The sequence below is a fragment of the Oncorhynchus mykiss genome, chromosome 30 (assembly GCF_013265735.2).
Source record: "Oncorhynchus mykiss isolate Arlee chromosome 30, USDA_OmykA_1.1, whole genome shotgun sequence".
Lineage (NCBI taxonomy): Eukaryota > Metazoa > Chordata > Actinopteri > Salmoniformes > Salmonidae > Oncorhynchus > Oncorhynchus mykiss.
In genome coordinates, this window is record NC_050570.1 from 32,507,036 (window position 1) to 32,530,198 (window position 23,163).

General features: G+C 43.0%; 1 protein-coding gene across 7 annotated transcripts in view; it reads left to right on the forward strand.

Moving 5' to 3' along the window:
• LOC110521731 (KICSTOR complex protein SZT2) overlaps positions 1-23,163 on the forward strand; it is a 106,324-nt gene that overhangs the window by 15,859 nt on the left and 67,302 nt on the right. For 6 of the 7 annotated variants that reach the window (XM_036969010.1, XM_036969016.1, XM_036969011.1 and 3 more), the window contains exons 9-35: positions 1,854-2,024; positions 2,663-2,894; positions 3,407-3,536; positions 3,816-3,961; positions 4,223-4,375; positions 4,589-4,703; positions 5,045-5,250; positions 5,436-5,672; positions 5,854-5,932; positions 6,202-6,290; positions 6,573-6,741; positions 10,567-10,789; positions 11,008-11,208; positions 11,433-11,530; positions 11,805-11,943; positions 12,416-12,709; positions 12,928-13,135; positions 13,674-13,721; positions 15,139-15,266; positions 17,693-17,951; positions 18,446-18,620; positions 18,738-18,836; positions 18,993-19,065; positions 19,258-19,578; positions 20,238-20,376; positions 20,702-20,818; positions 21,066-21,135. In XM_036969010.1, the coding sequence (XP_036824905.1) occupies positions 1,854-2,024; positions 2,663-2,894; positions 3,407-3,536; positions 3,816-3,961; positions 4,223-4,375; positions 4,589-4,703; positions 5,045-5,250; positions 5,436-5,672; positions 5,854-5,932; positions 6,202-6,290; positions 6,573-6,741; positions 10,567-10,789; positions 11,008-11,208; positions 11,433-11,530; positions 11,805-11,943; positions 12,416-12,709; positions 12,928-13,135; positions 13,674-13,721; positions 15,139-15,266; positions 17,693-17,951; positions 18,446-18,620; positions 18,738-18,836; positions 18,993-19,065; positions 19,258-19,578; positions 20,238-20,376; positions 20,702-20,818; positions 21,066-21,135 (4,319 nt within the window). The remainder of the gene's footprint in view (positions 1-1,853; positions 2,025-2,662; positions 2,895-3,406; positions 3,537-3,815; positions 3,962-4,222; positions 4,376-4,588; positions 4,704-5,044; positions 5,251-5,435; positions 5,673-5,853; positions 5,933-6,201; positions 6,291-6,572; positions 6,742-10,566; positions 10,790-11,007; positions 11,209-11,432; positions 11,531-11,804; positions 11,944-12,415; positions 12,710-12,927; positions 13,136-13,673; positions 13,722-15,138; positions 15,267-17,692; positions 17,952-18,445; positions 18,621-18,737; positions 18,837-18,992; positions 19,066-19,257; positions 19,579-20,237; positions 20,377-20,701; positions 20,819-21,065; positions 21,136-23,163) is intronic. The other variant, XM_036969012.1, reaches the window with a different exon arrangement.

A 23,163-nucleotide genomic window follows, 5' to 3' on the forward strand; every position in this document is an offset into this window, starting at 1 on the left:
GAACCCACAAATGCTGATTCTCTAGATACTCAACTAGTCTAAAGAAGGCCAGTTTTATTGCTTCTTTAATCAGAACAACAGTTTTCAGCTGTGCTAACAGCGAGTAGCAGCAGTGTACAAAACAAATGGGAGGAGGGGTCAATGAAATATTCCGGTGGCCATTTGATTAATTGTTCAGCAGAACAAAAACTTGGCGCTCTGGTACCGCTTTCCATGCGGTAGCAGAGAAAACAGTCTATGACTTGGGTGACTGGAGTCTCTGACAGTTTTATGGGCTTTCCTCTGACACAGCCTATTATATGTGTGCCATGACCAGCCTTTCAGAGTACTTCATGATTACAGATGTTAGTGCTGCGGGGCGGCAGTCATTGTAGCCTAAATTATGAAAGGCACAGAGAATCTTAATTGCCGATAGTCTTCCTATCGGTGCTTATCACAGTAGGAGGCTGTTCCTTCTCTTGTTAGAACAAAGGGGTACCTGCTGCTTGCCGACCCGGTAGCGACAAACCTACCGTTTCTACTTGTAGAATTGCAATGATCGTCAGTGGCCAACAACTTGGAGCCAATCGGAGAGCACGTTCGTGGGGGAGCCAACAGGAGTGACAACAAAATGCAATGTAGGCAATGGGATGGTAGCTAGCTAAGTGCACAGATGCAATGCAGACAACACTAAATACTTCTTCCAAGCTAGCTAACCACTGTAGCTAGTATTGACATTCTAATTAAAGGTGCAATATGCAGACTTTGTCTACCTTTTTTTCTAATCCATAATGGACTGTGTCCCCTTCCACATGCGTAGACCATCGGTTCCTATATTGTCATTTTGCCTGTTTGATGGCTCTGGGGCGGTCGTAGCGGGACATCTTGTACGTATTAGTTGCCTCATCCATAGCCTTGGGGTTGGCTGCGATAGCCCTGTGTGCAGTATCTCTCTGCTTTAGTGTATACCTCAGTGTTAATCTAGGGCTTTTGATTGGGGAAGCAGCGAAACTTCACTGTGGGGACAACGTCAGCGATGCATTTCCTGATGAAGCTCCATACAGGTGCAAGATGCCCGAGATGTGACGTGCAAGACAAAATATCATGATGTGAAAGACTATACTCTATTTGAACTTTACAAATCAAAACTGTACAGTTGTATCAGTTAGGCTGTATCAATATGTTGAAAATAAAGTTGTCTTTTTGCTGCTGTGTCCCCGATCCCATCAGAGTGCAATTTTGGTCGAAACAAGTTGGTTTTAAACATAGTGTTCTTGATTGTACTCGTTAGTGCTCTCTGTGACAGCCCAAACATAGTGGCTTTTAAGCAAGGCTCTTGTCATTTCCAAACACCCTGTCATTATCTGTGAATCGTGTTGGAGACACCCACAGTGATGGCTGATCACTGAATAGAACTCCGCTTTCATCGTGAGAGGTTTAGCATAAAGAGATGCGAATGAAAGTACAATGTTTAATGGCTGGGTCCGACTTCACCGAGACATAATGAAATGGGTTGTCTTTTTTTTCTTCTCTGCTGCTTTTTAGAGTATTTCCTTCCCAATATATCTCTTTACGTTAGAGAGTATACCCACCGGTAAAGGATTTTACTGGACGAGAGTTTGTCACAGTGGAGATGTCAACAGAGGAAGTGAAAATGCATGATGTTGACAATCGTACTTTCATTTCATACAAGTTTTTCTTTTGACATCCCTTCACTGCTTCTAAAAGAAAGCGTTGAGGTAGAGCAATGACCCAGTGCTGCCAGGCAGTTCAGGAGACATGATTTTGGTTAAAAGGCAGACTAATTGCCTAATTTATACGCTGTTGTAAACGTTGAACATCTTTGTTGGCATGTTCCAAATTCTGTTTTCCAGTGTCTCAGCACAAGCTGTTCAACGAGCACCTGGTGTCAGCCAGTGGGAACCCTGCGCTGGTGATGAGGAGGAAGAAGCACACAGAGAAGGAAGTGCACGCCCACCTGGTCAGTGTGGTGTCAGTCAGACTGAGAGAGGGATACACCATCAGGGAGATCAACCTCACTAAAGGTACCGGCTCACACCAGCCTCGAGCCTAACCTCGTCCCTGGCTAAATTGCTAACACAGATAGAGCCTGGAAACACTTTGCAACAAAGTGGCAATGAAAGGGGTGTGGGTTCAAATTGAGATGGGAGAGAAAGAGAGCCTACTACAGCTCTGTTAGATGGGACTTGCAGAAAATCACAAAAAATAAAGAAATGTTCTATCACAGCGACCATATTTATTTTTGGGATGCTCACTTGATTCTGATTCGTTCCGATCCAGTTGCACTGCTCACACTTTGAAAGTCCACAATGTAGAGAGGAGGTTCTAAGGGTTGTGCTAGGTGGTGATTGGCTGAGAGATCAGCCAATTTGTCCGCTCCTGCCATAGACTTCTATTCAAGTCCTGTGTTTAGGCACTCGGAAACCAGACGTCTCGACAGAGAGAGAGAGAGAGAGCAGGATGGTGGGATTAGCCTCAAGTCTAACATTTTAAAGTGACTTTCTACTATCCACAGAAGACCCATGATATCGAACATCTGTTTTACTGCAAGTGCATCCACAAGGCCAACTTTCTTCCTCTTTTCCAGACTGTATACAGTATTAAATAAACCAAACTACACATGTTTCACATGTTTCAATTTGTGTTTTGGTCCCTCCCGTAGGTGGCACCCAGCTGGAGGTGAAGCTGGTGTTGCTGTGGAAACACAACATGCGTATAGAGTACCTGGCAGTTGCCCAGTGGCCCCTGGATCCTGCCAAGAGGACCACCTGGGTAGAGGTCACCATGGAGGGAAGCTACGACATCCTCCATGATATCAGCTGTACCATGAGGAAACCCATCACCTCAACCTACCGCACCTCCGTCATCAGGCGATTCTGGAACACACTGCAGAGGTGACCTTTGACTCACCTGTATCTACCTGACTAGGGAAACTGCTAGGGAATCACTGATACAGCTCATTGTCAAGGATACTATTCTTTTTAAAAATATATATATAAAAATATATATAATGGGTAATCATAGGACCTACTTTAAAATTGTTTTAAAGCAATTTACACATTTTGCCATGTCTTATCAAAATCAATGGGTCCCCATACCATTTTTTATGTTAGATTCTCTCTGTCTAGTTTTTATTTTGGTGATTGTTAGTTCTCAAAGATGATCTTATTTAAACATATACTGTAGCTACATTATCAATTGTATATACTTTCTCTCTGGTTTTATTCATTTAAGTTTACACTGAAAACATTTTATTGTACTGGAAATTATTAAAACAAATAATTATAATAATACTAATAATAATTTGGAGTGGCGTCAGTAAATATAGGGGAAACACTGAATTGAAAGTGTATACTGTGCATTTCTCCTGATAAGACACATGTTATTATGCTCTTTGTCTTCACAGTATAAACCAGACAGATCAGATGCTGGTCCACCTGCAGTCCTTTAACTCTCTCCCAGAGAACTACACAATCCCTGAGAGCACCAAGAACGGAGTTCCTCTCTTCTACATCCCACCTGGATCCACCACGCCTGTATGCACTTTGTCTGCTCTGGTTACTCCTTTACACTTACCAACACTGATTTTTCAAATTCATTATTACATTGACCTATATTCATAAAGCTGATCTAGGATCAGGTCCCCACTTTCTGTAGTTGTATTCATGATGGTCTAGACAAAACTGATCTTATAATCACGAAGGCAAAACTGATCCTATATATTCTACTGTTCTGAGAGACACTATGAATATGGGCCATTGGTCCTATTGACCTAAGGACAGGTAGTCACAGTGTTCCTCTGCTGTTTCCTTCAGGTTCTCTCCCTCCAGCACAGTGGCTCTAAGGACTCCTCCCAGTCCCAGTTTGCCTTCTACTGGAAGCCCATCCTGTCCATGGACGCCAACTTCTGGCAGAGATGGCTTCACATGCACCGCATTGCTATCATCCTGGAGCACGACATGTGAGAGATGGTTTATAGATACCACACCAACTTCTGGTGTCAATTTCTTAAATTACAATGTTGTCAATTCATATTGATTTAATTTCTCCTTTTAGATGTAATGTAAAGTGATGCATCACTGAGAGCAGTGTTGATAGTCCTCTCCCAGTCATTTAGTATAATTAGTCAAATCTAAGTATAATCTACAAGTGTGCAGGTTTCATTTTAAAAGTATTTTCCCAGTCATTGTAATGGTGATCTCCTGTCTTCTCTTCTCTGCAGGCCTGTGCCCAAGCACCTCCACACTGCTGGTAGTAACGGGCGTTTCAGCACCATCCAGTGTCGTATCTCCCACTCAGCCCTCACCTCTTTACTGAGGGACTGGAGCAGCTTTGTACTGGTGGAGGGATACTCGTATGTCAAGCTCATATACAGGTAGAGGCAGAGAGACTCATGGGAAATGTTGTTCACATTGTGGAGTGAGATAGAACTGTGTTAAAATAATGTTTTTTTTTTTTTTCAAATACTTAAGCTGTTCTTCAATGAACCAATGGAATAGTCTCAAAATATACTAAAACTACAGTAAATGACTGGCTACAGTAAATGACTGGAGTAAGGTTTTAATGAATGTACTGTTCTGTTCCCCAGTGCCTCTGACCAGCCCCCCAACTCATTCTATCTGGTGCGTCTGATCTCCAAGGCTCCCTGCATGGTGCTGAGGCTGGGCTTTCCTATCGGCACCCTGGCCCACACCAGGAACAAGGTATGGGACATGGTCCACACCGAAAACACTTTTGAATAAAATATAGATTTTGGATCTCGAGCTGTGCCTATTTCTCCTCACTAAATGGATCTAGCAAGCAGAAAGAAGTCAGTCGCTAGGTGAAACATCACCTTTTTCCCCCTCAGAATGTTGCAACCCTCTGTTGGTGTGACCTTTTGTTGTCGTTTATGTAAATGTTGATTCTTAACTCGTTGCTGAAGATGCAAAAACAAAAAATCCTGAACAAGGCCGAAAAAGGCAAGTGAACTAAACTGAACTGTTTGTGAGGGAACCAACACATCCTATTCTTCAGCTTAACCTTTTCTCTGCCCCACTTCCAGATAGTGGATGAGCTGCGGGAGCAGATCCTGAGGCTTCGCTTCCCTCACCGCGTCCAGAATAAGGAGGCTACGCCCAAGACCAAGAGGAAGATTCTGGGGCACGCATCCCCCTCCAAGTCTCCTCCTCTCCCTGCTCCCAAACCTGCGCTGTCTGACCGGCCATGTGTGGTGGTCCTCAACAAACCTCTGGAGAAACTACTTATCAGGTCAGTGGAATGTTGTCAGATTTGTGCCTTGGGCATGACCGTTCTTTTCAGCTACGTGGCTTATTACTGTAGATTACAATTATTGAGGTCATAGCACAAAGTATCAGACCTAAGGTTGGATTCTGAAGACATTTTACTCAATTATAAACATGAATACTCTAATGGTGTCCAATCTCCTCCTGTAGGTACGAGAAGCTCCCGTCAGACTTCCGGACCCCGTTTATTCTGAACATGGAGAACTTCACCCAGCCCACTAACATGACCGTGCCCCTTAGCATGGCAGCCAATCGGACGGCCTCGTCCACGCTGGCGTCGCTGTCACGCTACTTCCTCCATCAGCGCTGGGTGTGGACAGTGCAGAGCGGCCTGGGTGCTACCGTACCGCTGCAAGCTGTGGTTCATATACTGTCCATGCTGTCTGAGTGAGTCCCACTGGCATGTCTAATGGTACCTGACTTGTGCACTATGTATGTAATATTTGTGAAGACTGTCCTTACGAATATAAATAAAGTCATTATCATATCAGAGAGTTGTTAGGGAGGTCTTAGGAGTACTAACATCTTCTGACTTGTTGCCTGAAAATGTATTTGGATGTTTCCCAAGGATTCGCCTCTCTGAGGGCTTTCATTTTGCTGCCAGTGGAGAGGGCATAGTCAACATGGTGACTGAACTGCCAATGAAGGTGAGAGGAGCATGCTGGGGCACCTAGGGACAGCAAATATTCACTAAACCCATATGAACTCAATAGAAAAACCCTCCCACTAATCCTTTGAGTACTAATGTAGCGTTGTCTACATTAACACTGAAAGGAAGATTAGGCTACACAATACACACATACACATGTTCTAATCTGGACATATTGAGGCCAGACAGTTTATTGCTGTATAGTGTTTGCATTGAATTCCTATAAAAATCCCATTGTAATGATGACTTGTGATGGTGTGCTCGTAGGGGATGCCAGAGGCGGTGGACAGAGAAAGTCACACCTGTATCGTCCAGTATATCCTGTTTCCACCTCACTCCACCTCTACCAAGGACAGGTGAGACTGAATTCCATTGAATATTTGGCCATTGTTTCTATTGCTTTAGTCCACCAGTTCCACAAATTCTACACATTTACCAACCGTATCTTCAAATATTATCAAATTATTTTATTTAGAAGAACAGTTACGTTTCTAAGAACTTAACATTCTTTTTTTTTACCCTTTGAACTCTTTGGTATATTTTGCTGGTTATTTAGTCAGTAAATGGTGCTATTGCTGAATAAGCATCTGTTTGTCTCCTCCTGTCCTGACCCCTTGTCTTCCATCATGGGTCTCCAGTTTCTCCACAGACGATGACAACGACACAGAGGTGGAGGCCATTGATGTGGACACAGAGCTCAACCTGGTGACAGAGTGTTGGGTAGAGCCTCAGAGTGGGACAGTATGGAGCCCTAGAGACCAACATAGACACTTCCAGGAGCTCACCTACCAGGAGATTCCACAGGCGGTCAGTATCAATCGCTTAATCGATTAATCAAATGGATCTTCTTACATTCTCAGCTGTTGTCAAAGGTACTGTAGCTATTCAGTAGTACAATCACTGATAATTCCAATTCACCAATTTGTATAGTATTAAAATACTGATCGAGATGAGATGAAGTTGAAGCGTGTGTACATATGTAGCCAGAGGATGGACTAAGTCTGGATGGACTAAGTCTGGTTTCTTTAAGTCTGATTCCTCTCTTTTCATTGGATTGATTTGTAATAGTGAGTTTACTTTAATAACTGGCCTATGGAAGCACTTCTCTTAGTGAGAAGTGTATTACATGTTTACGTGAGCTACATACGCTACCTTTTATATTCTTGATCCTAATGATATAGGCCTAAGTGTAAAACGGACGAGGTGATAGAGCAACAGCCCTGGAGTAAAAACCAAATGTGTTTGGGTGGAGAGCGGGTTGGTTTTACAGTTCTACTCGTTCTAGATTGTCAGTACTGCATGTCTTCTTTGCTGTCGTGCCATGGCTGTGTCAGAGTCGATTGTAAATTAAACTTATGTATCCCTTCATGGGTAGTGTGATGCGTAAGACACATTTTTACAGACAGTCATTAGCGGCTGTTAAAATGAAAGTTCATTTTTCTTTCTTCCTTCTTGTTGGAATATAACAGGATATAATAAGGAGTACATGAAATGTGTCTCTCTGCCGATAGGCTGCGTGCATGTAATGGGCATAAAGAACTGGTCTTGTGATATTTCTAGGTATTTTTCTTTTCGTTTTCTTTTTTTAACAACTGGATCCAATGAACTGAGCGGGCTGGGCTGACATGCTTATAGCCCTTTCTATGACTTTCTTAATTTGAGCATGCATCTATATTATTGTGCTCTTATTCATTTGGAAAAAGGTCAATGGGTCTGAATACTTTCTGAAGGCACTGTATATGGACCAAATAATGACGATCCACACTTCTTTGAAAATATATATAATAATCTATTGAGCCCACAAGTAACGAATGAATCTGTTATTATGGTGAGAGATTACAATATGATTTTAAGTACCTCAATGGATCGTAAAGGAAATACAAACTATCACCCTCATCCACTTAAAGAGATCACAAATATCATGGATGCATTAGAACTAGTTGAGATATGGAGGCTGACCTAGTGAGATATACATGGAGGAGGCTTAATCAAGCTTGCTGACTTGACTACTTCCTGGTCTCATTCTTGCTGGCATCAAACGTTTAAAAAGTATTAATAGGTGACAGAATGCGATTGAACCTTCATCTAATTGGCCTCCACATAACTCTTACAGAATTTCCACGTGGATATTGGCAATTTTATCAAAGCCTACTGGATGACAATTTGTTCTTAACTAAGAGAAGATAATTCATTATTTACTTTTTTTTGCACAACATAGGTACAGCAGATCCCCTTATCCAGTCCATTTAAAAAAAACTGGAGGCCTCTTACACTTCAATGTTGTGATGCAAAAATCCTGGTGAAATGCATAGCACATAGAATAAAAATAGGTTTTTACCAAATATTGTTCATCCTGATCAGACAGTTCAATTGTGACGTACAAATACGTCACAATGCTGCAGACACCTTGGGGAAACGACAGAAAGTGTAAGCTCATTCCTGGCCCATTCACAGCCATATAAGGAGACATTGGAACACAGCACCTTCCAAATCTGGGGCACTTCCTGTTTGAAATGTCATCTTGGTTTCGCCTGTAGCATCAGTTCTGTGGCACTCACAGACAATATCTTTGCAGTTTTGGAAACGTCAGAGTGTTTTCTTTCCAAAGCTGTCAATTATAGGCATAGTCGAGCATCTTTTCGTGACAAAATATCTTGTTTAAAACAGGAACGTTGTTTTATCCAAAAATTAAAAGAGCGCCCCCTATATCCAAGAAGTTAATGCAACCGCTGTGTCAGATTTTAAAAAAACTTTACGGAAAAAACATAATCTGAGAACAGCGCTCAGAGCCCAAACCAGCCAGAGAAATATCATCCATGTTGGGTAGTCAACATTATTCATAAATAGCATTCTATAGCATTCTAAATATTCACTTACCTTTTGATGATCTTCATCAGAATGCACTCCCAGGAATCGCAGTTCCACAATAAATGCTTGTTTTGTTCAATAATGTCCATCATTTATGTCCATTTATGTCCAATAGCTTCTTTTGTTAGGGCGTTTGGTAAACAAATCCAAAAGTGCGATCTGGTCCATTTGGACAAAACGTTCAAAAAGTTATATTACAGGTCGAAGAAACTTGTCAAACTAAGTATAGAATCAATCTTTAGTATGTTTTTATCATAAGTTCAATAATGTTCCAACTGGAGAATTCCATTGTCTGTAGAAAAGCATGAGAACGAGGCTATAGGCAGACCCCTTAGTCAAACAGCTCCCACCCGGCCCCCTTCGCATGAGCAGCCTGAAACAATGTTCTAAAGACGGTTGACATCTAGTGGAAGCCTTAGGAATTGCAAAATATCCCATATCCCACTGTGTATTCGTTAGGGGTGAGTTCAAAAACTACAAACCTCAGATTTCCCACTTCCTGTTTGGATTTTTTCTCATGTTTTTGCCTGCCATATGAGTTCTGTTATACTCACAGACATAATTCAAACAGTTTTAGAAACTTCAGTGTGTTTTCTATCCAATACTAATAATAATATGCATATATTAGCATCTGGGACTCAGTAGTAGGCAGTTCACTCTGGGCACGCTATTCATCCAACTGCAACCATTGAGAGGGAAATACTTGTATATTATGGAAAAATCACATTGATTTAACTCTTTAGTCCTATCAAAGTTTACTTACTAATGGTGCTGCCTACTCTAGATGACTCGTTCTTTAAATCATATGGCAAAAAATGTAACTTTATTTGGAATGCGAAGACAGGCACATTTTAATTTTGTCTATCTACAGTGGGGAGAACAAGTATTTGATACACTGCCGATTTTGCAGGTTTTCCTACTTACAAAGCACTTAGAGGTCTGTCATTTTTATCATAGGTACACTTCAACTGTGAGAGAGTGAATCTAAAACAAAAATCTAGAAAATATACCAGTTTCATTTGAGGACAAACATGTTGACAGCTGCGCCATACAGGTTGCAAAATAAATGGGAAGATATTTTCAATGTACAGATTCCATGGCACGTGGTACAGTATATGAATGGATACAAAAAAGGCAACACTTGATTCAACACATTTCAATTGACATTTTTATCCAAAATTATTGCCACCAATGAAAATGTTAAATACAGTAAATGGGGCACACAACAATCTCAACTCTGTAGATTTTGCCTGCAAAGATACAGAATCACTAGATAATTTATTCTGATATTGCCCCTATCTAGCTTGTTTCAGGTCACAAGATGAGTAATTGTTACAAAAATCTCAACATTAACTTAAAATGAACCTTACAAAAAGCAGTGTTGGGCGATTTGGAAAGCCATTGTCAATGAATCAGCAATATAATACTACTTGTAGGAAAGATTTTCATCTTTTGATCACAATCTGTGGATGAAATGCGATTAGGAAGGTAAACCATTAATGTAAACATCACAGCACAATTGAAAAATATATTGCACATGGAAACCAAATGATGGTGATAAGTGGGATGGGCTGAGGGGCGGGATTAAAGAGCTTATGTTCAGTGATGTATTATTGTTATGTGATTGCTGTATATAATAGTTCAATCTGTGTAAAATATGTAGCAGAAAAGCTGTAAAAACAGTGTGTCCTCCGAAGAGAGGGGGTGGTGGATGGGCTAATATATATATATTTTTAAACAATAGTGAATTTACGTTATCCACAGATCTTCCCCCGGGATCTGACCTGTATGTCCACCATTATGACGTTTGAGTACCTTAGCCAGCTGTGCCAGAACAAGGAGCAGGTGTACCCTCCCATTGGGACCGCTGCAGGAGAACCCCCTGCCTCTGAGGACTGCATCCACACTGTTCCCTTCCAGTTTGACCTCATCGAGCTGCTGCCCAAGTGCCAACAGATAGAAATATTCTTCCTCACTCTCAGCAGAGGTGAATTTTGTCATGTTATTATGTCCTCAAGTATCTTATTGTTATCAAACATTAATTTATACATTTTTGCTAAATCAAGGATTCCCTGTGACTGTTAGTCCAACACCTTAGCCATTACCCCAACAAAGTCCAAACCCCTTGACATGGTCACTAGGTGTTGTTGCTGCAATATGAAGATGGTGGATGAATTAATGAATGCTTATTTGTGTGTATTGCAGTGGAGAACGAGGAGGTGTCCCAGAGCACCCCCTATATTCCCAACGAGCTCCTGCTGAGCCTGTTCCACAGCAGCTTGCAACAGGAACTCAGTGACCGGGAGATCCCATTGGCTGACCAGGACAACGTCACCTTCATGCATCACATCCTAGACAGGGAACGAGACGGACATGTTGCACCCTTCTCTCTACCGGTCATCAGAGGTAGGCTTTGTGAATGTGTGCCTCTGCTATGCATCTGCTTGCTATTTGGGGACTAGGCTAGGTGAATGTAAAGTGTTGATGTAGGCTTTATGAACATATGTTGACTGACTGAAAAGAACAGAATCCTGCTAATGATTGTATTCATTATGTAACAACATCCTATACTCCTGCACACATTTTTTTAGTTTTTTTTGCCTTGCCATGTGGTTACTTTCCCTTGACAGAAGAGTGCCTGAAACCTCCAGAGAGACAGGACACAATGATGTCCTTCCACACTACAGGGAGCAGTAAGGAGGTGACAGGATCAACCAGTACCCTTCAGGTAAACCTTTTAACCAGTCTGCATTCTCTCTTCAGGGAAATAAATCCAGAAGGTTCCTCCTTGGCATTGATATCGGTTTTATGCAGTTTAAAAACAATGGAAAACCACCAGTGGGCCCGAAGTTCCGTTTTGGATGTCCAGACATGGTTTACACTACCCTCTTCTTCCTCTCATTGGAACTCTGTCCACCTTGGGCAAAACATTATGTTTAGTTTATTTTGTAGCACTTGTCCTGTCTGTTATGCCCGGTGAGTTTGTCCCCTCTTTCTCTCAGAGTTTCAGCAATGCAGACCTGGTGGATGAGGAGCCAGTCCCAGTGGAGAGGGATGGGTCTACCCCTCAGTGGAAGTGTTACGCCAAGTACATCAGCCCTCAGCAGATCCTACTGACCTTCCTCCCCGCCACCTTCACAGGTAGGCACCCCGCTACTGTTCCCTGTGCTCTGCTGTAGTTGTGTGATGTGCGTGTACGAATAGGACAGAGCTACAGATCTTTTCTACTCATTATTCAAGTGGGGGCTCCACTCTAGTTATAGGAATCCTATGTATTTGGGCTAGCCACCAGCCTGGCATCGTGCTAGTTTTAACTGATTGTAATCGACATGCTTATCATCATAAAGTGGTGCAGCAACAGTGCTGTGTGTTCGTAGATGTTGGTAAACCCCCCCCCCCCCCCCCCCCCCCCCCCAATGTCTAATAATTAACCAGCACTTGACCTACCCACTCCCCCAACCTTCCTGCTCGGATTCCACTGATAGCTATGTTTTTTGAGGAAAAACATTGTTCTATGCCTGTCACATGTGGTTGTAGCACCGAGCTATCTTAAAACGAATGCAAGTCCCTCTGCGAAATGTTTGAGTTCAACATTGTTGTGTTTTCTCTGCAGATGTCCAGATGTTGATGTCGTCTGGGCTGGAGACCGAGCCCCAGGATAACGGAGATGATGACGACACCCTGACTACCGGCAACAAATCACAGGCTGATTCTCACTCTGGCTCCACCAATGGGCTGAATGGTGGGTTGAGTAGCGGGTTGAGGTCCCCCATGCTCTCCCCTGGTGGTGGTGGTCCTGTGGGACCCAGGTCACCCCTGCTCTCCCCTGAATCTGGGAGCTCCACGTTGGAGCAGGACAACTGGGATAGCCGTTTCTCTGAGCCTGAAAATGGCACCAAAGGTGCCAGTAAGTACTGTAGGATTATTGCATCATTAGTCCTTTGCTACCAACATACTGTGCCTTCTCACTCACCCAACCCTCTCTCTTTCTATCCCTATTTCTCCCTGCAATAACATCATGTTACTGTTGTGAAAAGGAAGAGATGGAGCTCCCTGAGCAAATTGGAAATTACTCTCTCTCTCTCTCTCTCTCTCTCTCTCTCTCTCTCTCTCTCTCTCTCTCAGGTGTGGAGGAGAAGGACGGGGTGCAGTTCGCTGAGCCCCAGAAGAGAGACTTCCACATCACGTTCAGTCGCCAGGCGTCCCAGCAGAGCTCAGGGGATCTGTCCCGTCCGCGCTGCCCTGTATATGTCTATAACTGTTCCCTGGACTCTCTGAAGGATCAGCTACTCAATCCCCACTCTAACAGGCAGCCAAGGGACATCTTCTTCAGGTACCCAGTAACACACACACACACACACACACACACACACACACACACACACACACACACACACACACACACACACACACTGGGGCTACTGATGGGGAGCACATCTGGGTTCAAATAGGATTTGTTTTCTTTCAAATACTTTAGCTGCACTTGATTGAGGATGGATCGTTTCCGATGCAATGTTATCACTTGAATATTCTCAGAAGTGGAAAATCCAGCCGTCTGGGACTGAGGAGTATTGAGGAGGAAATAATTTCAATTTGAACCCAGGTCTTGGGAGGGGAATAAAGCAGATCCAAGGCTTCATGTATTCAGCACTTTACTTTTCATCAGTTTAATCACCTTACCACCCATCATATGTGACTGACACTTGAAACGCTCTCAGTCAGAAGTCCTACCATGCCATACCCGATTATACCCTTCATAAGTCTACCCTTCACTCAACATTGGCTGTGCCAGCAAGCTCATTGTTGTTGGTTGAGTCCCATGTTAACGTTGTGCACCTCTGATTGTTTCCCTGTACTACGTTGATAAATAGACCTCAAGACGCTGACTCCTGGGAGATGCATCAGCAGATGAAGTTCAGGTAGCACAGCACAGCTAGCTTACTGCTGCTTCCATCATCCTGCCGCGCACCCCCCCCCCCCCCCCCCATTCTCCTCTTCCTCCTCCCCTCCGTCCCTTCCTGGTGTAGAGCTGTGGTGAGATCAGTCTCAGTGAATCTTTCCTCAATTCCTTGCGTCTTATCTCCTTGCATCCTTCTCAAAAGACAGCTGAGAAGAAGGTCTGAAGGAAGGGACCTTGGACCTTCTCCTCCAATACGGTTGAGGAGGTGAGGAGAAAGGATGCAAGGGATCATGGAAAGATGAATTGATGGGGTTAGGAGGGACTTAGGCCTGGCCATATGCTCCTCCTTTTTCATATCAGGGAGAGGTACTCTCTAAGTGGGTGAGGCTGAGGCCATCGCTCTCACACTCACTCCAGGCCTGTGTTGCTATTGGGAGGTTGGTATCTGCCTCCAGATAAGACTGTTGCCTCTAGATATTTTGACTTTATATTCATTTACATAACTGAAGGCTTGACTTCACAACGCAAGCCACTTATGTTTGCTGGAGCTCAAACTTCTTGTAGGAGGCTGTCTCTCTCTGTCTGCAGTCAGATACTAATAGGTGAAACTGTCCAAAATCAACATGTCTGATGTGTTAACTGACAATATCTAAGTTATTGCATGTTCACAGAAAATCAAATTTGGTTCATGCAGTTGCAGTACTTTTTTTTCAAGCTTCTCTGGGGGGGTGTGGTGACTTTTTACAGACCCTACTTGATGACATGGGTGTGGTGCTTTGGAAATCTCTCCTCTAAGCCTGTGATTAAACAATTCATTTTTTTTTAATGAGTAAAGTTCCTTTGTACTCTTTTTCCTTTTCACCTGCAAGTTCCAAGTCAAATATGGGAATTATACACTTGTGTATCATGGTACAGGACTGGCCATGTGTTGATCTCCAGATTAACATAAGACACATAGTATTGACATATCGGATACATTTTCGGAGTGATTATCCCCCCCCCCCCACCCCTTGTTTAAAAGCACGCTTCGGAGCTCTGTTGTTCAGTGACCGCTCAAGCTAATAGACTTTTAACAGCATCCTCCTCAATGCATAATGCAACATTACATGGAGCTGGACAGTGTGTTTCTTTTCTAACGGAGATTAAATGTCATCAGAGATTTGTGTGTTATTGTGGCGTGAGATTAGAGACTGTGCGTTTGCAAAGGAGACAAGCAGCATGTTAATTGGGGGGTGAGATGAGATTGTGTGTTTTCAAAAGGGTGTGTAAAATAACCGTGTTATATATCTGATGATGAAGCTATGCTCCCTCCTTTTCTATGGCTTGTATGTTTCTCCCACAGATCTACTATTGGGCTTCCTGATTCTGCACTTGCTCCTCTTCTTCTCTAATGGTGTTTGGGGTGTCTGTGTGTGTTTGTCCTCTTCCTCCTGCAGGTCTCTATCTCAGGAACGCAGCAGCACCTCCTCCTGGACAGACCTGATGTCGCAGCCTCATAAACACAAGGAGCTGGCCAACTACTGCAGCCTGCTACAGGAGCACTACCACCAGTGTTACGTCACAGGTAATACTGTAATACACTGCTGACAGACGTGAACATTTCCGGTAACGGCCTGTCAAGGTGACCAGTCCAGTCTGACTGTTTAATCTGTCTGTGTAGCTTGCATTTGACCACTGCGACAGCCAGACGTCATAAAACACCCCTTAAATAAACTGACTCGCAAATGACTGACGCAGAGAGGAGCCCAATGGTAATGTACCCTGCTTTATGGCACTAAAGGGACAGGGGATGGGCTACTGGTGCTGGGGAAAGCAGATGGGAGAAGAAGTTTATTATTGACCAGAGTATCGGCTAGTAGCTGATTCTCTTCCTATTCCCTATATAGTACACTACTTTTAATCTGGGCATTGCACCCTATTCCCTATTTAGTGCACTACTGTTGAACATAGTAATTTAGGCCTGTGACTCGCCATACACACACACACGTACCCGAAGATAGCGCCTCCAATACTACAGAAGCAAGCACAGGGCAAAGCCGTCACCTGCATCATCCTAGTGACGGAGAAATCTATTAGAGTGTTTTAAGCTGTCATCTCAGGATTTGTTTTTATGCTCCTTTGCAGCATCTGTAAACCTCAATCAGGAGGAGAGCGACTAGACAACGCACGCACACTCACACACACTAGACACAACTCTGCTTAGGCGAAATATCCGCTTCTCTCTGACAAGCCTGATGGATTTAAATTGGTCTGGCATGCCAATTTAAATATAAATATATTCACACCATGGCAGCATATTTTCTCTCCCTGCTCACTGAGTCAAGAGGTTAACACAAAATGTATACCCTGTGGTACTGAAAAAAAGCCAAATTTAAAAGCTGTTTTCTCAAGATGAATTTGATATAAACAACATCCAGATAAAAGTATTGACCTTTTTTTTTAGGGTATATTACAGTGCTTCAGAAATCCTTACTTTTGTTGTGTTACCGTGTGAAAATGGATTTAAAAAAACATAAACATTCTCGCCCATCTACACACAATACCCTTACTGACAAAGTGAAAAAAATGCTTTTAGAGTTGTTTGCCAATGTATTGAAAATTAAACTCAGACATATCTAATTTGCATAAGTATTCACACCCCTGAGTCACTACATGTTATAATCAGCTTTGGCAGTGATTACAGCTGAGTCTTTCTGGGTAAGTCTCTAAGAACTTTGCACACCTGGATTGTACAATATTTGCACATTATTATTTTGAAAAATTTCAAGCTCTCTCAAGTTGGTTGTTGATCGTTGCAAGACATTTTCAAGTCCTGCCATATATTTTCAAGTACATTTAAGTCCAAACTGTAACTTGGCCACTCAGGAACAATCAAAACGTCCTTGTCCTTGCCGATGACAAGCATACCCATAACATATGAGGTGTTTCCTCAAACATAATGCTTTGTATTCAGGACATAAAGTGAATTTCTTTGCCAAATCTTTTGCAGTTTTACTTTAGTGCTTTATTGCAAACAGGGTGCGTGTTTTGGAATATTTTTATTCTGTACAGGCTTCCTTCTTTTCACTTTGTCATTTAGGTTAGTATTGTGGAGTAACTACAATGTTGATCCATCCTGTCACAGCAATTAAACTCTGTAACTGTTTTAAGTCCCCATTGACCTCATGGTGAAATCCCTGAGCGGTTTCCTTTCCCTCCGGCAACTGAGTTAGGAAGGACGCCTGTATCTTTTTAGTGACTGGGTGTATTAATACACCACCCAAAGTGTAATTAATAACTTCACAATGCTCAAAGGGATATTCAATATCTGCTTCTTTGAGGCATTGTGGTTGAAACTGTTTTTGAAATTCACTGCTCGACTGAGGGACCTTACAGATAATCGTTTGTGTGGTGTACAGAGATGTGGTAGTCATTAAACAATCATGTACATTTTTATGTGACTTGTTAAGCTAATTGTTACTCCTGAACTTATTTAGGCTTGCCATAACAGAGGTTTTATACTTATTGACTCAAGACATTTCAGCATTGTTTGTAAACATTTCTAAAAACATTATTCCACTTTGTCATTATCGGGTATTGTAGGCCAGTGACACAAAATCTCAATGTAATCCATTTTAAATTCAGGCTGTAACAACACAATTTGGAAAATGCTCATGGGGTGTGAGTGCTTTCTGAAGGCACTGTTTTTTATGTGGATTTATGTGCTGACTTTGACTGAACTTAACATGGAATAGTTGGACAGATTTCTATTTGAGAGTATAGTGGAAGGTTTTTGACGATGTAGCTAAGATATTCCTTGCATCCTCTCTCCTCCCCTCATTTTCAGATGACATTGGAGAAGGTCCACTTTTACGTTATCCTTTTAAATTAATGCAGTTGAGAAGGACGCGAGGAGAAATCGTATTGAGGAATTGTGGAAAGATGAATTAAGACAGAGCAGGCATGGTTCTGAAGTGTGTGCGTGTGCATGATCGTGCTCTCTCCCCCTAGGTGTGTACCGCAGCCTGCAGCAGTCCCACAGCATCAGTTCCCAGGACTTGCTGACAGCCATGGACTACTGTGAGGAGTCTCTCCAGGAGATAGACATCACTTCCTTCCTCCAGACGCTCTGTGGACACATCCGGGTGTTCCGAGAGCGCCATGGAGACGGAGGAGTCGGGGGTCACAGCATCACCCCCGCCACCTTCACCATCGGAGAGGCAGAGGAAGACGGGCTGGTCAAGAGAGGACCCATGGCCTCCTCATCCAGGTACTCCTGAGACCTACAGAGCAGTTACCCATTTTTTTTTGTTGATTTGAAGTACTCAGGGTGTCTTTGACTGGTGTGTTGGACTGGTGTGTTTGGACTGATGTGTTTGGACTGGTGTGTTTGGACTGGTGTGTTTGGACTGGTGTGTTGGACTGGTGTGTTGTCTCTGGCTGGAGCAGCCTTCTACTTTAAATGATCAAATAAATAAAATCTAGCAATCTGGAGTTTGCACTTTAGCGACTGTCCCATGTCCCTGACAAACTAAATCAAGGGCACCTAAAGTATATTACATATTTTCTATACGTATTTGACCCAGGTCGGCTACAGAATGACCCTCAGAATGTTATCTGACCTTGGTTCAGAACTTAATTTGCAAAGAGTGGTACATACAGTACATTTGTTTGGTTTGTTTTGGTACTTGTTTGGTTCAGACTATTGATTGACGGTGCTGAATGGTGCTCTATGAGTAAACATGACGACCTTGTGTCTGCAAGTATTGAGATGGTGGACGTGAGTGAGGCAGAGAACAGGGGGAAGGCCTCGGCCCCTAACTCCCCCCTCGGCCTGGACGAACCCCCCGGGACCATCAGAATACCAGAGTTCCCTCTGTCCCTCCTCCGCCTTCAGCAGAAGTGCGAGGTCTACCCTGACCTGCACAAAATCATACAGGTAAACAACTGAAGGATAGATAATGGTAGAATGGAAAGAAATGAGATGGATTATGTTACAATTTGATGCTCTTGTTAAATAACTGTTTTAAAGCTAGCTAATGCCTGCATTCAACAGGACAAATTCATGGACATTGGTGCTCAGTTCTTCAAGACCGTGCCTTCCAATCCTCACTACTTCTACTACTGCCCACCATCATCTAAGAAAGAGATATGTGTATGTTATTTCCTATCCATTGTTCTCGGTTGGTATCCACCCCCAGGACACTGAAGAAGGCCCTGTTTCCAAAACATTGGTTCAGTATTAACTAACTGGGACTCTGAATAATATGGCGTTCTTTTGATGATTTTAATTTTTTGTTCTCCTCCTAAGGACTCTGATAGGGAAGAGGAGAGACGACTTAGTGAAGAGGTTGTCTCCGAGGCTGAGCCTGCTACAGAGGACGGTGGGGATCCTTGTATTTTAGTTGCTTGGATTGCTTGGTGTAACCCCTGCCTAAGATCTTCTAGATAATAGTACATCAGATACTCTATACTCATCCTGTGCACCACAGAGGACATGTAGTTAAGGATACGTCATAAATCCTGTGTACTATGTCATAATGCTGTGTACTATGTCATCCTAATGTGCACCTCAGAGAACATGTCGGGCTGTTGCATCATGATGGAGAGCGACACAGACCTGGAGGTGGAGTACCAGGAGAGGGCCGGGGGCCGGAGATCCCTAGGGGCAGACGGAGAGGGGGAAGCAGGGGGAGAGGGGGAGGATGAGTCCCTGTCTGACTCCAACACGGTGAACCAGGATGAGGACTCCTTCAGCATTCTAGAGGGAGACAGCCTGTTGGAGCCAGAGGGGCCTCAGCCTGAGATGCCTCCACTGTTCGTCCACCTCACCTGCTCTGTTAACATGAAGAGCTGCCACGGATCCATGCCCATAACCACGCTACCCACCTGCCTGGGTGAGTACACGCGGTACCTGACAACCGTCACAGAAGAGACACAAGCCAATAGACAGTGTGTGACTCAGACCTGGTGTTCTATCTCAAGGCCATCAGATTGTTAAATAGCCATCACTAACCGGCTACCACCCGGTTACTCAACCTTGCACCATAGAGGCTGCTGCCCTATGTACATAGAAATGGAATCACTGGTCACTTTTATCATGTTTACATACTGCTTTACTCATTTCAAAAGTGTGTTTACTGTATTCTACAGTATTTTAGTCAATGCCATTCTGACATAGTTCATCCTAAAATGTATAAGTTTCTTAATTTCATTCTTTTACTTTTAGATTTGTGTGTTGTTGTGAATTGTTAGACACTACTGCACTGTTGGCGCTAGGAACACAAGCATTTCGCTACTCCCGCTAAATATATGTATGTGACCAATAAAATGTTATTTGATAGCTTCACTTTATTGAGTTTGTCCGGCACAATGGAACCAGTGGACTAGTTCCAAAAGTGCTAAACTTTCCCATCTGGCACTCCAAGCAGGCTAACTCCTACAGTCAAAGTATTTGATCGACAACGAATACTATTTGACCCCAGTTCTGCTGTGAATTTTCACAATGCTATTAAATGCCCTGCTGTTTGTGTTGACGTGTACTGTTTTGTTACAGGTGAGGTGATCACATGTCTGGAGAATGCAGAGGCCCTGCAGGCTCTTGATCTGAATGATCTCTCTGTCACACTGGACATCTTTGTCCTCACCTTACCCCTAGAGATCGAGGGCATGCAGTCTGACTTGAGGCACAACAGGTGAGAATTTTAGATCCTACTTGAGAAATATGTGGAACAAAATAAAATAACAATTTTTAAAAAATGCATCTGTTTGTTCTTGGATTCATTAGTGTTCATATGGTAAGGTGCCCTTTGGTAAACCAGGTTTGTAAAAACATTGAAAGAACTTGGAGCTTAAACTAGGATATCAGTCATTAGGATAGGCACTCTTACCAGATACATTGTCATTGGAATGATAATGTGCAAGAGCATAACCCTGTGCTGTATACTTTCGTTTTCCACATACAGTAGGATCTTTCACTAGACGATGATCATGTTAACTAACGGGCTGCACTCTCTCCAGGTACACGTCAGAGAGCAGTGTGTCTCTGAACCGTTCTCCAGGTCAGCCCTCCTCCTACCGCTCTGATGAGGAGCTGATGGGCAACTTGGACAGCCTGAGAGGAGTAGGGGTTGACGGGTGAGTCATTAGGAAGGGTGGGGAAAAGAGTAGCCTGGTTCTATGTCTGTTTGTGCTGTATAGCTGTTGTCTTTTGGCTATACAGCACACACATCTGGGACCAGGCTAGAGGAGTAGCGGTTGACAGGTGAGTGGTCTGAAGGGTAGGGATACATCGGGCTAAGAAAGCATGTTGAGCAGGCCTTCGCTGCCTGGGATGATCATTTCACGGAGGCTACAGTAGTTCACTACTTCTTTATTTCAACAGGGTTGGAGGAGACCCTTTGGCCAAACTCCCAATTCCCCACAAACTAGCTGTGTTAGCCACCATGGATGAGGTAAGTTCAGTCTTTTTTTATAAAAGTTAAATTGAACCTTTATTTAACTAGGCAAGTCAGTTAATTAAGAACAAATCCTTATTTACAATGACAGCCTACCAAAAGGCAAAATGCCTCCTGCAGGGAAGGGGGGCCTGGGATTAAAAAAAAATATATATATATATATATATATATATATATATATATATATATATATATATATATATATATATATATATATATATATATATATATTTGGCAGCTGGGGTGAAAGAGGAGCGATTTCGATAGAGGTAACTAAATAGAGGTTCTAGATTTAACTTCAGCCTGCAGCTTTGATATGTGCTGAGAGAAGGACAGTGTACCGTCTAGCCATACTTCCAAGTACTTGTATGAGGTGACTACCTCAAGCTCTAAACCCTCAGAGGTAGTAATAACACCTGTGGGAAGAGTGGCATTCTTCTTACCAGACCACATGACCTTTGCTTTGGAGGTATTCAGAACAAGGTTAAGGGTAGAGAAAGCTTGTTAGACACTAAGAAAGCTTTGTTGTAGAGCATTTAACACAAAATCCAGGGAGGGGCCAGCTGAGTATAAGACTATATCATCTGCATATACATGGATGAGAGGGCTTCCTACTGCCTGAGCTATGTGGTTGATGTAAATTGAGAAGAGCGTGGGGCCTAGGATCGAGCCTTGGGTACTCCCTTGGTGACAGGCAGTGGCTGAGACAGCAGATGTTCTGACTTTATACACTGCACTCTGAGAGAGGTAGTTAGCAAACCAGGCCAAAGACACCTCAAAGACACCAATACTCCTTAGCCAGCCCACAAGAATGGAATGGTATCAATGGAATGGTATCAAAAGTTTTGGCCAAGTCAATAAAAATAGCAGTACAATATTACTTTGAATCAAGAGCAATGGTGACATCATTGAGGACCTTTAAGGTTGCAGTGACACACCCATAACCTGAGTGGAAACCAGATTGCGTGCCAGAGGGAATACTATAGACATCAAGAAAGCCAGTCAGGTTTCCAACACTTTTGATAAGCAGGGCAAAAATAGAAATAGGCCTATAACAGTTAGGATCAGCTTGATTTCTCCCCTTGGCTGCTTTCCGAGCAAGTTTAAGGAGCTCCTTTAGCACCTCGGACTCAGTGACTGCCTGCAGGGAGAAACTTTGTCGCGGGCAAGGGAAAAAGAGGGAGAAGTATCGGAGATAGTCACAGATGAGGAAATGTTGGATGGGCAAGGAGGCATGGCTGAGTCAAATAGGAATAGGAATCCTGACTTAATGAAGTGGTGATTTAAAGAGCTCAGCCTTGTGCTTCTTGTCAGTAACAACCACATCATCAACATTAAGGGACATGGGCAGCTGTGAGGAGAATGTTTTATTCTCCAGGTCTAACTGTTTTCCAGAACTTCTTGGGGTTAGACCCACAGAGAGAGAACTGCTCCTTAAAGTAACTCACTTTGGCCTTCCGAATAGCCTGAGTGCACTTATTTCTAATTTGCCTGAGCGATAGCCGGCCAGCCTGAGTATGCGTGTGCCAAGCCTTTCACCAAATACAATTCTTGAGGTGGAGTAACTCTGCAAGATCACAGTCGAACTAGGGGCTGAACCTGTTTTTAATTCTAATTTTCTTTATGGGGGAGTGTTTGTTAACAATACCACTGAAAATATCAAAAAAGAAGGTCCAAGCATCTTTGACAGAGGGGATCAAGCTGATTCTATACCATTTTACAGAGGCCAGTTCATGAAGGAAGGCTTGCTCATTAAAGTTTTTTAGCAACGTCTATGACAAATCAGGACAGGTAATTTCACTGAGCGGCTGTACAACAGTGATAACTAAGGTCATTACAGAAAACACCAGACTGATGCCTATCAAGATTATTTGTGAGGATAATATGAAGGAGAGTAGCCTTTTCTGGGTGTTTGGAGTCATACCTTGTGGGATTAGTAATAATCTGTGAAAGATTTAGGGAGTCACATTGCGTTTGGACTTGGTCAAGTGGTTGAAGCATGTTCCTGTTTAGGTCACCTATTAG